Here is a 17,955-nt window from a genome sequence, read left to right as displayed (position 1 = left end):
GAATAGTTCCAAGTTAAGAATGCTACCTATGAAACAGCCCTGTGCACCTGAAAACAAAATGGCGATCCCTTAGTGTCCCAAGTTGGTTAGTTCCTAATATCTTCAGCGCGGTGCTAGTTATCCCATCATTCCCTGTTTTTGCATTGTGAGCAATAGTAGTCCACTTTTTAAAAAAAATTTAATAAACAAAATGTGCTCGTAAAAAAAATTGAAATGAAATGAATGTTACTAATTTTATATTTAAAAACAATTTTCCAAACGATTAAACGAATAAACTTGGTGAAGTGGAATATTAGATTTGAATTTGAGTAAAAAGTTAAATGTAATCCTTTTTATATCTGAATACTTACACTATTGAATATAATAACAAAAATGTAATTGAAATTAAAGTACATTTTTATTCATGACATATAACATAAAAATATCTTTGTTTTAACCCTTTGCGGCATGGTGGGAATACCATATTCCCACCTTTTTTCATATCATTTTTTGCGATTTCAGAGTAGTTTTTATTGTATTTTACAGATTTTTTTAAATTTCATGCTCACAGGATGATATAAAATTGAAACTTTTGTGCGAAGGGTCTAAATTTTTAAAATAATTTGTTAATACTTATAAACAAAGATGAAAAAAGCCTTTTTTGTTGAAAAAATTCATTATTGAAAAAACTGTCTATTATATCCTTATGAGAATGGGTACTTCAGGGTTTTTGGGGTCGATCAATACGAATCTGGACTCAGATTTTGAAAATTCAAAATGGGACATCCAATATGGCTGCCGAAATTGGGAATATTTTTGGATTTTATCTGAAAATTGGTATACAGGGGGTTTTGGGGTCAGTGATCATGAATATGAACTCAGATTTTGGAAATGTGAATGGTGGATCCAAGATGGCGCCCGAAACTTGGAATATTTTCGGATTTTTTTCTGAAAATTGGTATACAGAGGTTTTCGGGGTCGCTGATCACAAATCTGAAATCAGACTGTGAAAATCCAAAATGACGGATACAATATGGCGGTCAAAATAATAAAGTTTTCTGGATTTTTTAAAAAATTAGTGTACAAGGATTTTTGGAGTCACTGATCACGAATCTGAATTTAGATTTTGAAAATTCAGAAAATTGATACTAATTCATGTTTTAGGCGAGAAGGTGTATATTTTTTCAAACCTTAATATTCTAAATATTTGTCATTTTGAATACAGATTCAAGATCAGCGACCCCCTGCCTGTGCCAACTTTTAAAAAACATTCTAGAAATATTTTGAATTTTGGCCCGCCATTTTGAATGTCCAAAATCTAGGTTCAGATTCGTAATCAGCGACCCCAAAAACCCCTATGTACCAATTTTCATGAAAACTCATTTCCCTGAAAAATGCATGCTGGAAAGGGTTAAAGACTTAAAAAGATATAATGATAAAAGAGAGAAATTAAAGAAATTAATTTTTTTATTCTTTACTGATTATTAAATAAAATGGTTTCAAATCTAAATTTAGTTAAATTGTATGAAAAAAAACATTATATCCATTATATATTCATAAGCGAGAGTATTCACATGGTAAGTTTAAACTTAGTACTATTCAAATTTTTCTCCTGGATTTTTACATTCCATTAATAATATTGGTCATTTGTTTTCGACAATAAACTTTAAGAATCATATTTTACTTTTCATTCAAATTCAAATCTAAGATATATTCCACTTCGCCAGAATTATTGTACGACCATATAAATCATATTTTATCTTTATAATTCATAGAAAATGAATGTAAAACAATTCGGAAATGTTAAATGAGTAACATTGTTTTAATTTCAAGAATTTTTTTGCATGGAAGTAACATCTTGTTTACTAAAAAATGTAAAAAGTGATTTAGTCCCATTGCTTTCTATGTAAAAACAGGGAGTGATGGGACAACTAACGCCGCGCTGGAGATATTAGGAACTAATCAACTTAGGGAAGTTGCGGGGTCAAGTTAAGATCTGAAATATGGAGAGATGCACAAGGTTGCTATGAATCAAAGGTTTTTTCTTCAAATATTAAAAATAATAAATTTCTTAAGACTTCTGGTTTATGAATGGCAAATTTCTATCTCAGTTGCAAACTGGGGTGTGTCATCCAGAGTGCCTTATCGTCTAGACATCCCGATATATAAAATCGTACAGGAACTCTCAAGTTTCTCTACAGTTAAACGGCAAATAATTATGTTAAGACAATAATAATTAAAAAAAAAATCAGTTCTAAACTAATGTGCAATTTAGGCTTAAGACTTAAGTAATCGTAGATATAAGGATTTTTAATTCGGCTCTCATATTCAGTATCTTTTCCCTATAACTCCCATCCTTAAAAACTAACTACATTATTAATCATCAGGCAAAACTGATAATATAACATAAATATACATAATTTTACAGTTGCTGGACAATATACTACTGGTGTTCCAACGGTTGGCGGCTATGCAGCTAATCAAGTACCACCCGCGCCATTTTCTTGCATGGATGTCGATTCCGAAACCGATAGCAATCACGATACTGCCCTAACCTTGGCTTGTGCTGGCGGCCACGAGGATCTCGTAGAGCTTCTCCTGAGCCGTGGAGCTGATATCGGTAATTTTTACTTGTTCTTTTGGTCTTATAAAATCCAGGGTTCACGGTCTTTCCCTATTCCCCAACGACAATTTTTAACTTAAAGAATGATCTATTATAATTAATTTAACTTTTTTAAATTCGACTAATTTCAAACTAAATTAATTAAGTTCATTTTTTAATTAACTATAATTATGTGCGATGGTCTGTTTGTTCACATTAAAGATTATCTCTGAGTGAAATTTGAATAACGATTGTCAAAATATTTAAACAAGAATTAAAAGATTTACCATTGATCTTAATGACATTTTTCTATAGAACATTTAATAAGTTCTGGAATTAAAACAATTTTCAAAAAGTACCGAAAACAAGTATTTAGCAGTTCATCACATTTAAGTGCAGTTTTTAGTAGATGTTAATTTTTTTTTCTAATATACATTACATTTTTAATTATTGTAAAAGATTTATTAAAATCTAAATAAACCTACTATTTTTTGTAATTATACTGAAGTGTTTAAATGAAGGAACGTGGTACATTTAAAAATTGTTGAGCAGATACTGTTTTCATTGCTTAGGCAAATTCAAATTAATAGCATTTAAAATAAAAGAATTTTGATTCTGTACTTTTAGATAATTTCTCGACGTTTTAGATTTATCAATTTCTGAATAATAAATTGTACTTTCTCAAACCCAGTGGACATGAATGTCCCAAAACGTTTTTAGAACGTCCTAAGTTAGGCCAAATAACGTTCTAAAAACATACAATGTTTCAAAGACGTTTTTGGACGTATTTTGAACATTGGACGTTTTTTGGCCTGACTTAGAACGCTTTTTTGGACGTTCTAAGGCCATCGTTGAAACATTACGTCATAAAAACGTCTTTAGGACGTTCTAAAAACGTTTTTAAATTTCGTGCCCGTCTTGAAAATTATGAAAATACGAGTTTTTTCAAACATTTAAATTTAAACGAATTTAACGATTTAAACGAATTTCAAGAATTTCAAGATATATGAATATGTGATATGATAGAAAAATTACAAAGTATTTGGAAGATCGTTTGAAATTTCCAAGGAAATTCAAACGATTTCTACTTATTTTAATGAATTTTTGCGATTTCAAGGGATTTTAACAAATTCCTAAAGAACTTTAGGGAATTAATGAATTTTGTTCAATGGTTATGAAGGAATTTGACCAATTTCAAAGTATTGGATGATTTCACCTTATTTTAGAAGATTCCAAAAAATATTATGAGATTGCGAATCTTGGACGTTTTCTAGGGATTTTTTATGTCGTCATAAATGGATAATAGCAGAAATCATTTTAAGAAATTTAACATTATTTTGAAAACTATACGATTTCATATAAAAAGAGTGTTTCTTCTTTTCTAAATTTGTAACTAAATATTTAATCTTTTTCCTTTTATCTGAAAAATTCCCCTATTTTCTCTTTTTGGAGCTCGTTTTGCTTGGTGATCCCTGATAATTGTATTGCTCTTTTTTTTCTTCATTTACAATAATTTCCCATTTTTTTATCTTTCCAGAACACCGAGACAAGAAGGGTTTCACACCTTTGATATTGGCGGCTACGGCTGGCCATCAAAAAGTAGTAGAAATCCTTTTGAATCACGGAGCGGAAATCGAAGCCCAATCCGAACGAACAAAAGATACACCTTTATCGCTTGCCTGCAGCGGAGGCAGATACGAAGTAGTCGAACTTTTGTTGACCCGAGCTGCCAACAAAGAACACCGCAATGTTTCTGACTACACTCCACTCAGTCTGGCTGCCTCTGGTGGATACGTTAATATCATCAAACTTCTTCTCAGCCATGGAGCTGAAATCAATTCTCGAACGGGATCTAAACTCGGCATTTCTCCCCTCATGCTTGCTGCCATGAATGGACACACAGGTGTGTATCCGTTGTTTGCTTATTGAAATTGGCAAATTGACGAATTGAAAGATGTTTTTTAACCAGTTATTTGCCCTTTTAGCCGCAGTCAAATTGCTTCTCGACATGGGCAGTGATATCAACGCTCAAATTGAAACGAACCGAAACACCGCGCTGACACTTGCATGTTTCCAGGGTAGGCACGAGGTCGTCAGTCTTTTGCTCGATCGTAAGGCCAACGTTGAACATCGAGCTAAGGTGCAGTCTTGATTTTCCATTTTTATCTTCTCAATTAATTTTAAATCCATTACCGAGAAATTGCTTAACTTATTTTTTTTAATAGACTGGACTGACGCCATTGATGGAAGCTGCCAGTGGTGGATATGTGGAAGTAGGAAGAGTTTTACTGAATAAAGGTGCGGATGTAAACGCTACACCTGTTCCATCGTCTCGAGACACTGCTCTCACGATTGCTGCTGACAAAGGTCACTGTCGCTTCGTAGAATTACTTTTATCCAAGTAAGTCACAATAAACTCAATTACCTGCCGAATATTTAATATACTTATATATTGTATTTATATAGCTGGTATTTTGAATGTTTACAAAACCCTAAACTTTTTGTTGCAGGGGAACGCAAGTCGAAGTGAAGAACAAGAAAGGAAACAGTCCGCTGTGGCTTGCTGCGAATGGTGGACATCTGAATGTCGTAGATTTACTTTACCACGCAGCAGCAGACATAGACTCCCAGGATAATCGTAAGGTAAATAAAAATAGCACTTAGTTTTATTCAGAAAAATATGCAAGTACCGTAGAATCTTAGAAATCGCTTCAAGTTGAACAAGAATGAAGGTGTTTATTTTTAAATTTTTAAAAATGGCTATACGATGGTACAACTTTAAGTACGTCTAATTTTTAATTGTTTTTCAATACCTAATTGAAGCCGTAAATATGTCCGCTACATGTAGTCCGCTTCAAAATTGATAAATATTGAGAATAATTAAGAAAATCAATGAAAATAATAATCCCATGTTAATTGCTGCGAATTTTGAAGTAAAAATCTAAGCATAGTTTTGGGATTTGAAATATTGGTTGCGCTAGCGTCGCAAACTCGCAAAAACAGGTAGAATTTTTAAGATGTATTTTAATTTGTGAATTAAAACAATTTTACCATTGTTTTTCATAGTTTATCACAATTAGTGAATACTAAAAATAAAGATTTATCGGAAATTAAACTTTTTCATCTTACAAAGCAGGCCCACCAAGCCACCATGTATTTTACGCGTAAAAATTTGTGATTAAAAAGTACCTTTTCAATGCCTACTGCGGCGCCACATTCGCCTGAACACAGGCAAAAGCCACATCAGTGATGATTGTTATATGTAGTGTATTGTCTGTCATTTGTGGTTACAAATATTATTTATAATTATATTTAGTTTTTATAAAGAAATATTTAGTCATCGACATTAACTTTGGAAAGGTATTTCATATCTTTACAATCAATTTATGGAGGCATATAATGTTATATTAATATGAACATTTTAAACATCTAAAGTGTTTATATGAAAGTAGAAAACTGACTGTCAAAGTGGACAAAATTTGTAAAATAAATATTTGCTCTCGTTGACTCAAAATGTTACTTAATAAAAACTAATCTTAATTTAAATATGTAACTACAAAATAAAGGGAGTGACAAACACTACCAAACATAGATAGATCGTCACTGTTGGCGCTTAGAGCTGTTTGAGGCTAATGTAGCGCCTCGGTAGTGATTGAGCAGGTAGTCAAAAACTTTATCGTGTGAAATGCATGAAGGCTTGTAGGCTCTGGTATACAGTGAAAAAACAATATAACTGTTAAAAATGTTTTCGCCAAGAAAACAATTTAAACAAATGAATGCACATGTGGAAACATTTTATTTGAAATGCGCAAAAAATATGAATTATAGAAGATCAGAAATGAAATACGAATTCTGACTTAACTGCTAGGTTATAATGTTTTAGATGGTGAATGTCTCATGTGTAAATTGATAAACATTTATTCTAAGTTCAATTGTATGCTAAGATAGGTTAATTGAAGCTCATAATATGTTACAACTTAAATAGCATACTAAAATTATTATTTTATTTTTTAATAAAAACTTTCACACTTATTTTTCGATAAATCTTCATTATTTCCATTCTATAATCGCTCAAAACTATGCAGAGAAATAAGGTATTTGTTTTTAAGCACAAATTAAAATGCATTTGAAAAACTCTACCTGGTTTCGCGGTTTCACATTTTGGCCACATTGAAAAAAAAGATGACATATTGCAGCGCGGCGGATCGCAAAAGAAAATATGGTTTAGGTTAATTCCAAGTAAGCAGCATTGTAACAAAATTTTCAAGGAATAAAATTAACAGATCAATTAACAAATATAATATTTTTAAAGGAGAAATTTTAAGTGTCCTCCTGAAAAAATAGTAGAATCTGTGTATCTCTGTATAATAGTTTAATTTTGATTCAATCTTTAGCATTGTTAGCTTTTTTCAAATATTATCTGTAAATTCTACTGTGATGAATTTTCTTCATTTTTGAAATACAGTAGAAATAAAATAGGTAAGTCAAATAAAGAATTACATATGCATCTTTTTCTAAATATCACATTAGATTTTTTTTTAAAATCTGTTATACGGAACAATATAACTATTTTCTTCGATTCCATAAACTCTTAAACAAATTACTGAATAATTTGAAATTAAAAACTTGTAAAGTAGAAGACATTATCAAATGTGCAGTTAACATTTTTAATTGATCAAAGTTCTGCAGTTTTAGTCTTAAGTGGTCATTCTATCATTCGATGCTTAGTTGGAATTTGAAAGTTTTTTTGTTTAGGTTAAGTTGGAGGGAATTTCCCGATCGTGTAATTCAACACTTGACTCACAATTGGATTTAAAAGCACAGTATTAATAAAAAATACATTGCATCAAGTCTCTAATGACCTAGCCCTTTTGTGATTCCCAGAATCACTTTTTTCAGTTGCTGTAGACATTTTTTCTAATGAAAATAGTGGAAAAAAAGTTTTTATTTAAAGAAACCTTTCTCAGAATGCCTCAGTGATTGTAAAATTTTGCCCGAAATTTGAAATTAAAATTGGTAAAGATAATGCAAAAAAGGAATTGCACTGAAACTTGGATTTAATTAGTCCTTGTTTACGGCGTTCCTAGAGTTTAAGTCCTCGGCATTTTGGTGATGGCGGGGACCGCGCAACCGAGAGAGAAAGAAATGTAGTGATCAGTCAAGCGTGATAGACAGTATGAGGTCAGTGTTTTTAGCGTGTCCGTTACGTCAGCTGTTAGCATGTTTCCAAATCCACCAGAAACAGTTCATGCGGCCCTGACTGTTTACGTTTGGATTTATGTTGTTGGCCAGCGCAAACCATGCCCAAAACCCTACTTAATTCCAAGTTCCAGTGTACTCTAAGTTTGCAAATTTGGAACATTGGCCGCTATATGGTTAATATAACACTTTAAATCTTGCTACAGGTTTCGTGTCTGATGGCAGCGTTTAGGAAGGGTCACATAAAAGTAGTCAAGTGGATGGTGAGCCACGTAACCCAATTCCCGAGCGACCAAGAAATGACAAGGTATATAGCGACAGTCAGTGACAAGGAATTACTAGAAAAATGCCAAGAATGCGTCAAGATTATTCGAGCGGCGAAAGAAACCCAAGCTGCGAAGGCGAATAAGAACGCAACCATACTGTTGGAAGAATTAGATATGGAGAAAACGAGAGAGGAATCCAAAAAAGCCGCCGCCGCACGCAGAAGGGAACGCAAGAAGAAGAAGAAGCTCGAAAAGAAGGAAGAAAAGCGAAAACTAACCGAAGAAAACAAGAAGAATGAGACCATTTTTGAAGATAAGGAAGATGAGAAAAAGTCGGGTGACGAAGATGGAGACAGAGGAGAAGACAGCGACCATGAGGGAGCAGACAGTAGCGAACGAATGGACAATGTGCCCTCTCCTGTTAGCAGGAGTCCTGAAGACCCCGATAAAGAGGAAGGCGACAGCGGTATCGATGCCAATAGTCAAGGAAGTTGTAGTAGCAACGATGTCAAAGCTAGGGAAAAGAAAAAAGAGAAGAAGAAAAAGAAAAGCAGTAGTCCTAGTGTCAATGAAAAAGATACTTCACCGCATCGGCTTCCCAAAACTGTTTTATCCGCTAGTTCAAATTTATCGCAAACCACGATCTCGACAAGTAAATCACAAACTGCTATTACTGAAAAGTAAGTATTATCCTTAATTATTTCGCAGGGTAGCCATTGGATTAAAATGTTGTTCCATTTTCTTAAAAATACGTGCAATAATGAATTGAAAATTTCCCATGTTTTTTCTGTTCAGAAATTAAAACTTTTTTTCGGCTTCATAAATGTGGCTACCTTGTTTATTATTGGATACTAGTTGAAAAATGTTGTATATTTATTCTAAATTTCAATACCTTTTTATTGCAGACGAAACACATCTAGCTTTTCCAGTGGAATGGCGTGTTCTTCATCGTCCCTGTCCAACACCAGGAGCTCAAACGTTAATGCAGCTAGTTGTAATGATCGAAAGCTCAAAGCTCCTATGGTTTTTGAATCGTCTAGGCATCCGGCAGAACGGGAAGATTTCGAAGCCACGGGAAATGAGACCTACGTGCCTGGAAAGGGAAAGAAGGTTTTTAACAATCAATATGATGGGGAAACTTTAAACACCTCGACGAAATCGAACAGTTCGACAAGCCCGAAACAAGCTGGAAAACGCGAAGAGGGATGGAAGGAAGTTGTACGAAAGTAAGGATTATTTTATTTTATAATAAGGTTCTAATTTGTATATTTTTTCATGCACAGTTCGAAGCATTTAAGATTTTCAAACGTATTGAAGAAACAGCTTTTAATCTTGGTTCAGGATAAGCAAATGCTTCAGTTATGGACACTTTTTGTTTAAACAAATTCCGTGCATGATTATACAAAGGAATATTAGTAGTTGTTTAAACAGTTTGGATAAAAAAGAAAATGATAAGAATTCAATGTAATAGTTTCTGTTACCTATTGTCAAAATTTAATTAGATGTAGACTGGGGACTTCCAACAGCACGATTTGTCGACAGATACAAATTTTGGAATTATTATTAGTAAGCGATATGCATGATTGCATATGTGACATAAAACTATATTAAGGCAAGATGCTATTTGAAGCCGCGGAAGAGATAACGTTGGATCAACAAAAAATCTGTTCTACTGGAACCTTTGTTCAAACTGGGAGCATGTGTTGATATACTTTATCATGACACAGTTTTTTCAATGACATAGTTTGTTCAATGACATACACTACGACTTGGAATAGAAAGTCCTTGGGCAGAAATCTCTCGTCATAGTGCAAACATAATTTAAAATAAAAGAATTTTTGTTGACCATCGTTATCTCTTTCGAGGCTTAATTTACATTTTTGACAATTAACACTTGTTAACATAACAATTTTTAAAAGGAAAACCTTTAATTCATTAGAAACTTCCTGCGTAATTGTGTGAGTAGAGTGGGATTTTTTTGCATTAATTTTAGATACTACACTTTTTAAATGTTGCATACAATTCTAAAAATGTCAGTACATTAAAAAGTTTGTTTGAATACTTCAATTCTGAAAAATAAAATTATCGAAACCCCTATTAAAACAATTCCGTGACGTTGGAACGGCTTATCCTGGAAAGTGTTGAACCAATCAGAATAATGGTATGGAGAGGTTCCATTGGCTTAAGAAAGTATCTTGCTGACAGCTGTCGAAAAAATTTGTGATCAACCACATGTCGACTTTTTGGCAAATTCGCACTGCCACAGGTTACAAATGCCGGTTTTTGTGAAATTCTAAGCATTTTCAACACATTTTTGGGACTTTTTTTATAATTTTTAAGTAAGTTTTAAATAATAAACGTGAAAATAGGTTATGTTTACTCAAAAACTAGTGGCCATATTAATTCCTCCGTTAACTGCGCTAATCAGACTGTTATCCAACGTTCGCTCAATCAGAATGCCTGATATTCCCACAAAAAATTTAAAATGTATACTTTTTAATCGTTAAGAAAAAGTATTGAAACCTAGTTTAAAAATGTTTTCTCTAGAAATTATTCAATTTTTAGTACTCTTTTCATTTAACTAGGAAAAAATGTATTTGAAAATATGTTACAACTCAATTTTTGCGTATATTTTTTCCATCATAAATTACTGACTCATATACATTTTCTTTACTAGATAAATGTAAAGGAAAGATCAAGGAACGTTTATTTGGCATAGAAAAGCTATTTGAGCTATTCATTAGTTTCACAATATAAATGGTTTAGAAAAAATTATTTCACTATAAGAAATAAATCAAACCAATTTTCGGTCTAGTTTGTTTAGTAAATATACCTTGATGCTTAAAATTTCTAAAAATCATAGTACTGGATCAAATAATATATTAGGGAAAACTGTCAATAATTGTAGCAGTATAAACCGGTTGATTTACCTAAACCAATTTTTACTTTTTCTCAGGGGTCAGTCTGACGATTCCGGAAGATTTATGAACTCTCCACATAGATCGAAAAAAGTTGGTGTTCCTCCAAACGCGATTAGTCGCGTGATTGGTCGAGGTGGTAGTAACATCAATGCTATTCGAGGTACGACTGGCGCGCATATCGAAGTCGAAAAGCAAAGCAAATCCCAGGGAGAGAGAATCATTACAATCAAGTAAGTCTGAAAACGAAAAGTCGTTTTCTTTATTGAATTTTTGTTTGATGATGAATGTAAATACAATGTTGGTTTCGTCACAGGGGATCTTTGGACGCGACAAAGCATGCCCACGCGTTAATAACGGCGTTGATCAATAATCCAGATGTGGATATTCTACAGATGCTTGCAAAAACAAAACTTGCCCTCATTGCGTCATCGACTTGGGATAAAACCATTCCAACTATTTCTGTAAGTATCACTCTAGAAAGAACTAATTTTAATGTCAATTTTAGTGGAAAAACTCTTGTCTAATTTTAAAAATATTTTCAGGCGTCCAAGACCAAAGTTGGTGGTGCTGTCAGCAAACCTCCTAGTCTGATACCAAGTGCTTCAAGTTCACAAGTGAACAAAGGATACCCCTTAGGTGGAACTACTGTCAATCAACTTCTTCCTCTTCGATCAGCTTCAGCAGTCAAACTTTCCGGGCCCTTTTCTACACCTATACCAAGGGCTACGGCGCCAAGGCTTGCTGCAGCAGGTATTTTTCTTTTAATTTAATCTCCAAGCTAGTTAGAATTCTTGGGCACGCTTCAGTGGAAAATAATTGTACTCTTTTGTTTTTAATATGATCCTCGTTGAAATTTTCAGCAGAGAAAAGAGCGCAGGCAGCAGCTGCTGCTCAGATGTCGACGTCGAACACAAAGACTACGATGTCCTACACGAGCGCAATCATGACAGCTGGACGAGCGACAAAGGTCGTGACAGCCAGCACAACGCAGACCTTTGCCGCAAAACTCTCTGAAATCACTGCCTCGACTCACACTTCGACCACTGTAATGCAGTCCACTCATAACGCAGGCAGCAAGCAAAAATCTTCGCAAGCCTGCACAATGACAGTGATATCTTCGACAGCACCAACGACGCCGCAGACTTCTCCTCATCAAGCTGCGTCCAACACTTCGCCCAAACACTGCCGACCACTGCCGACTTTGTCCGCTCCACCCACGATGCCGTCTCACTATCCTGGAAAGACAAGTTACGTCTCCAACTCAAGTGGACCGCAATCCACCCCTGGATCAGTGGTGAACGGTTCTGACAATCCGACTGTTTCGACACCAGCCGCTTCTGTTCGAGTCACACCTTCGCCGCCGGCCGCTTCTCAATCTCAAAACAACCAGCAGCAGCAACAACATCAAATGCGAAGTTCAACTCCAGTTGCATCAATGCAAGAGCAAAAACCGCAACAGCAATCTAGCACTCCTCTAGAGTATTCCCTCTTCAATGATACTTTCACGAAAGTCACACAACAGTCGATGTGGGGAGGTCGGGAAGAATCTCAAAAGGGCATGAACTTTGCGACCGTTGCGGGTGGTGGTGTTTCCGTTAATACCTCTGGGGCATCCCCTAAGTTTATGGAAAGCGCACCCCCTCAAGTCGATGCGTCTAAAGCTCCAGGATACAGAGGTACCACGATGTGTTCTCCCGTCTCGAGTAAATCAAGTAGTACCAACAACGCACCAGGAAATACCATCAACAGTGGTGTCTCGCCATCCGGTGGTCCCAACCCTATACAACCATCATCTCATATTCAGTCCTCCATTACCTATGAGCATACCATTCAGAACAAAGCACCCGGGAGTCTAGCAGTCGCGCGACCAGTTATGCAACAGCAGAACATGGAGATGAGTGCCAACATGACACAATTCAACCGACCAGTCTTTCAAGGCGACATGGGTTCCAGGAACACTGCTCCGCATCAGCAACACGTTATGCCGGCGACCTCACAACCGGCAATGGAGTTGTTCAAGGGAAACAATAGCGGTTACGAACATCCGAACGTGAATTCTAATCTCTTGAAGATGGTTCCCAATGAAGGACAGCCTGGACATCCCCTAATGCCTTTCCATCCTCACATGCAAAACTATTCCCAGACAATTGCGCCTTCTGCAACCGTGAACACGACCGTTAGCATGTCGAGATTAAATCCCAGGGCGCCTGACTTCTCTAGCTCTCTTCATTTAAACAACAAACCCCAAGTGACGATGTTCAATGCGGCACAGGGAATTCATCCCAACATGTTCACCACTGTGCCAGCTCCACCACCTTCGGGAATGCAGTCTAATAATTTAGCGATGCTCGGGAATTTCCCACTAGGAAAGTATCAAGCACCTTCTCGTGGCACACCAAACACCAACCTTTCAACTAATGGACAAACGCGTTGGCCCTTTGCACCACCTCCACACAATAGCTATCCACCGCATCAGGATCAGATGATGGGACAGATTAGCTTTTCCAATCACCTGGCCAATATGTCTGGACAAGCTGGGAATATGGACTTGATTACGAGTTTAGAAAACGGCGGTTCGCCGGCAATGTCGCCATCTTCACCAGCGCAAGTTGCTCAAGATATGAGTCAGATGAAGATTGAGGATCGGAAAGTGCCGAGACCTATTGGTACGGAGAGAGCGTGGAAGAACTATAACACTGGAATGGGTCCAGGAGGAGATGCCGATTCAATAAACTGGATGCTGAACGAAAAAATGGTCGGTTCCTGGGCAGGCTTGAACCCTGCGATGGACAGGCACCAAATGTTCAGATCTAATACCGCATTCAATCGTACCTCCAACATGGACGCTGAGCTGCATCAGATGATGGAATCCACTTTCCCGGTAATTAAAGCATTTTTTAAAAAATTTATTAATTTTTAAAAGCTTCCAATTAAAAAGCATATAATTGTCAAAGTCTTTAGAGTAATTAAACTTTAAAGGTTCACAATATTTCTATAATTTTAATTGAAAAGTATGGCTTTGAATGCGCTATTCTAAAACAATTTAATCTGAGGCCTTGAAACTAAAGGTTTTTCTTAAATTAATTTTTAGATTAACATTTGGAGCTTTCAAATTTTTAATTTCACAATATTATAGTTTCAAATTCAAATAATTATTGAAAAATGACAAGACCGTTCCGCTATTAAATATTCCAAAATTTCATATTAAAATCCTTGACATTCAGTTTGGAATTTCATAATTTTATATGTAAATATAAAGCAATTACGAACTGCAGTGCTTAAAATTTTATAATTTAAAAAGATAAAATCATATTACAGCAATCTTGTTATTTTTTATAATTTTTAATGTAATATCTTAAATTTTTCCGATTTTTAGTTAAAGATTTATACAAATAATTTCAAATTTAAAAATATTTTATTGGGAAATTTTAAGAGTGCATAATAATTCTAAAGGAAGATCTGAAATTAAAAAATTACAAATTATGTTTCAAATAAAAAAAGATAAAAATTAAACGATGTAACTGAAATTAATATAGTAGTAAATGAATAAGTTCAGTAATTTTAAATTGTTATAACTCAGGAGTTTTTAATTTACATGTTGAACATTCAATCATAGCTTTTAATTTTGCAACTAAAATTTAACTGATTGATTTTTGGAAAGCTTAATTAGCAATTTGAAAATTATTAGTATTTAAATGATTGAAATTTACTTCAAATAATCAAATTGATTATAAAAAAATTTTATTATCACAATTTTTGGTTACTACATTTTTTTTTAAATTTTACATGAAGTTCGAATTCGTTTGAGTTTCATTGTTCTGCAGTAGAAGTTTTTTATTATGTGATCTTTCCCATTTAAAACTACTATTTAGTTTGAAAGTTTCTTAGTATAATTCAATTCATTCTTTGATTTTATAATAATTTGTCTAATTAGCTTGAATATCAAATTGAGGACCGGGATGTAAGAACCGGGCGAACGCTCGAAACGGGTAAAACTATTGTCCACGTGAAGAAAGTGGAGATGGAAAATTTTGTTTCAAATTTTAATTTTTCAAACATACATTTTAATCAGGTACACTGTAAAAAATTTCATTTAATTTTACCAAGAAGATCATAGGACATAAAAATACCAGTGATTACTGTGGGAAATTTATCAAAATTAGGTAAAAATAACACGTAGTGTAAAATCGCACATAGATGGTAAAAAGCAGTTTTGGAAGAATGGAATTTTACATTCGCCGTGTGAAATTAGTGACGCTGTAAAACGCCGCATGTAAAAGTTTGCGCATGCGCAATGGTCAGCCCGGGTATTTTGAATCGCTTAATGTACGTTTTAATTAAATCGAATCGTAAGAATAATAAGATATATAAATAAAAAATTCATGTTTTTATTAGGCAGAAAAATTTAAGTTTTTGTTTGGTTTGCTGTTAGAAAACAAATACGCATCAAATAAGGTTATGATCAGTGGGCGAAATAGGCGCATCCTAATCATGGACATATAGAAATGGACCGGTAACGCTTTGGGGAGAACAGAAATGGGCTCTAGAGAGAGAAAAAACATATGAGACGTAGACCTGCCTTTATCTATTCCAGGACTCTGTCAAGTGAATTGGTGGCCCCGGGTATTGCTTAAATATTCTGTACGGTTAATTAAAAAAAAAGATAAACAATACATTAGAAATTTGTTGTTATGATAAATTGAATTTTAAAGAACATTCATGTAAAATAACCTGTTTCAGATAGATTATTTTAAAAACTTGGTAACCTTAAATTCTTCTTGAAATTGGATTGAAAATGCTACAATAATAATCGTTTTGTGAGTTCAAAAATAATGCAAAAACTGTCAAAAATTTGAACAATATTTCTATGACATAAAAAAATAACCATTCGTATTGCATGGGTACAAAACTTCATATTTTGAGGTTTTGTTTTTGTTCTAACATTTTTTATTTTACTATATTCAATAATTTTACTTACGTATGAAAACATATCCCCATATAAACGTCTTGACAACGCCCACAAACTACACAGACTGCCGCCCTTTTTTATATTTATTTACAATAAATTATAATTAACTACCGTTCTCCCCACAACATTACCGGTCCATTTCTATATGTCGATGATCCTAATTTATATCAACTGCTGTATAAACAGCCGTAACCTTCAAAATTATTTTTTTTTCGCAAGCGTGCTAAACATGCGAACAAATTTATTTTAGTAAAACACATTGCGCTTTGCCTTTGTGATGCGCTCAACCCAGGACAATCCACGATTTAAATTCTAAAATATATCTGAATGCCGCTAAAATTGTGTAACTTTGTAACTTTTGTAATTTTGTAAAATCTTGCACTGAATTTAATCGGAGGCCTCGCAGGTTATCAAAAGCCATCAAGCGTTCAACAACGGAATTATAAGGATTATGGAATTTTACATCGCTGCTGTAAAACGTATTACACTCCTCGTGTGAAATTTTATACTAATCGTTGGAAGCTTACATAAACGTTGTGAAATTACATTTTTATTTCAATTACACTTTAATGTAAAATTCCCACAAAAATCACTGGTATTTTTATGCCCTATGATTGTTGCGGGAAAATCACACGTTCGTTGTAAATTTCATTCATTTGGTAAAATTCCTTTAATAATCGCTGTCAATTTACAAGAAACGTGTAATTTCTCCAGAACAATCATAGGAAAACGTTACAGAACGAAATGTAATTTTCAGCAATATTTTTTACAGTGTTTTTTCACTTTAACCATCAGCTCATCTCACTTCGTTAAAAGCTGAGGGGAAAACAATGGATCAAATGCACAGAACAAACCTTTATGTCTGTAATATCTTGGTAATTAATAATTATTATTATCTTTTTTCATTTAATTAAATAGTAATTAAAAAATAAAAACTATTTTTCAAATATACTTATATAGAAAAAAATAGCTTTTACGAAGATATGGGCAAAATAGGGCAAAAATGAACTGAATCCCATGCATTTGTTCCCTTGTTTTCCCCCTCAGCAATCTACGAAGTGAAGTTAGCTATTGATTAAAGTGAAAATGCCAAATAGGAAATTCAATTGCGCATCTTTTTTTCCTCATAAAAAAAGTTGTAGCTTTTTTAGTTTTCGAAATAAATGGAAAAACGATTTTTTCACCAAACTAAAATTTTATTTCTATTTTGACTTCAACTCGTGCTCAGTCACTCAATTTTGGGAATTTCGTAATAAAATTTATAGGGATTACGCTTTGCACTGTTCTAAGAGTGACTGTGAAGGTTAGAAGTTGAAATATTTACATGGGAAAAAGTTAATAATTTTTTTCCGTTTACGTCATAAAAATTGGAAATTGATACTTTTCAGTGCTTGGGGGGTCTAGCGAATTTTGAGCTAGAAAGAAGTTCCAGCGACAAAGTTGTTCAGTAAGGAATAAAGAAGATTTTTTGGAAAATATTACTTCTATTAATTCAACGGTTTAAAAACTATGATTGTTTTACTTCGAGTGCGGTCGCTGCTCGCGCGTAGCCAAGAGCGTCTCCCGCGTCTTCGCTCGGATAACCGAATTTAATCGACAGCTCGTTGAAAGTACAAAATGAAAATTAAATATGCACTAAAAATAATGTTTTCTTATCAATATATTATACTTTACTCTTTAGGCTTATTGAAAAATGATGTTAGAAGTTCTCTTAAAACAAATTAAAAATATAGGAAACTGTAATCATTAAAGCCTACCTTTTATAGCACATTCTGCTATGTTGACAAAACAAAGTAAAAAAAATGGTCATTTCTGCTTCGTTCTTTGAATAGTGCACATTTAAAGATTTCTTCCAAGACAAATAGTGTGTCAAGCATTTAAGGTGGCTTGGGCGTTTGGTGCCGTACAATGTGGGGTGCACTGTGGGGGCTATCTATCATGCGATCAGTCTTTATTTGAATTTTATTGATATACGCATATTATAATGTCATCTTAATAAAAAAGTAGAAAATGACCAAA

The 17,955-nt window shown here is 34.1% G+C and overlaps 1 protein-coding gene across 8 annotated transcripts in view; it reads left to right on the top strand.

Annotated features, from left to right (window-relative positions):
* Nucleotides 1-17,955, top strand: part of LOC117177911 (ankyrin repeat domain-containing protein 17-like) — a 60,487-nt gene that overhangs the window by 36,034 nt on the left and 6,498 nt on the right. For all 8 annotated transcript variants that reach the window (XM_033369008.1, XM_033369005.1, XM_033369007.1 and 5 more), the window contains 11 exons: nucleotides 2,408-2,599; nucleotides 4,119-4,484; nucleotides 4,567-4,721; nucleotides 4,807-4,982; nucleotides 5,092-5,224; nucleotides 7,987-8,726; nucleotides 8,952-9,272; nucleotides 11,003-11,197; nucleotides 11,281-11,428; nucleotides 11,510-11,717; nucleotides 11,828-13,848. In XM_033369008.1, coding sequence (XP_033224899.1) covers nucleotides 2,408-2,599; nucleotides 4,119-4,484; nucleotides 4,567-4,721; nucleotides 4,807-4,982; nucleotides 5,092-5,224; nucleotides 7,987-8,726; nucleotides 8,952-9,272; nucleotides 11,003-11,197; nucleotides 11,281-11,428; nucleotides 11,510-11,717; nucleotides 11,828-13,848 — 4,655 coding nt within the window. The remainder of the gene's footprint in view (nucleotides 1-2,407; nucleotides 2,600-4,118; nucleotides 4,485-4,566; nucleotides 4,722-4,806; nucleotides 4,983-5,091; nucleotides 5,225-7,986; nucleotides 8,727-8,951; nucleotides 9,273-11,002; nucleotides 11,198-11,280; nucleotides 11,429-11,509; nucleotides 11,718-11,827; nucleotides 13,849-17,955) is intronic.

Source organism: Belonocnema kinseyi, chromosome 8, assembly GCF_010883055.1.
Source record: "Belonocnema kinseyi isolate 2016_QV_RU_SX_M_011 chromosome 8, B_treatae_v1, whole genome shotgun sequence".
NCBI lineage: Eukaryota > Metazoa > Arthropoda > Insecta > Hymenoptera > Cynipidae > Belonocnema > Belonocnema kinseyi.
Note: the sequence above shows the minus strand (reverse complement) of the source record. Positions and strands in the feature narration are given on the sequence as shown.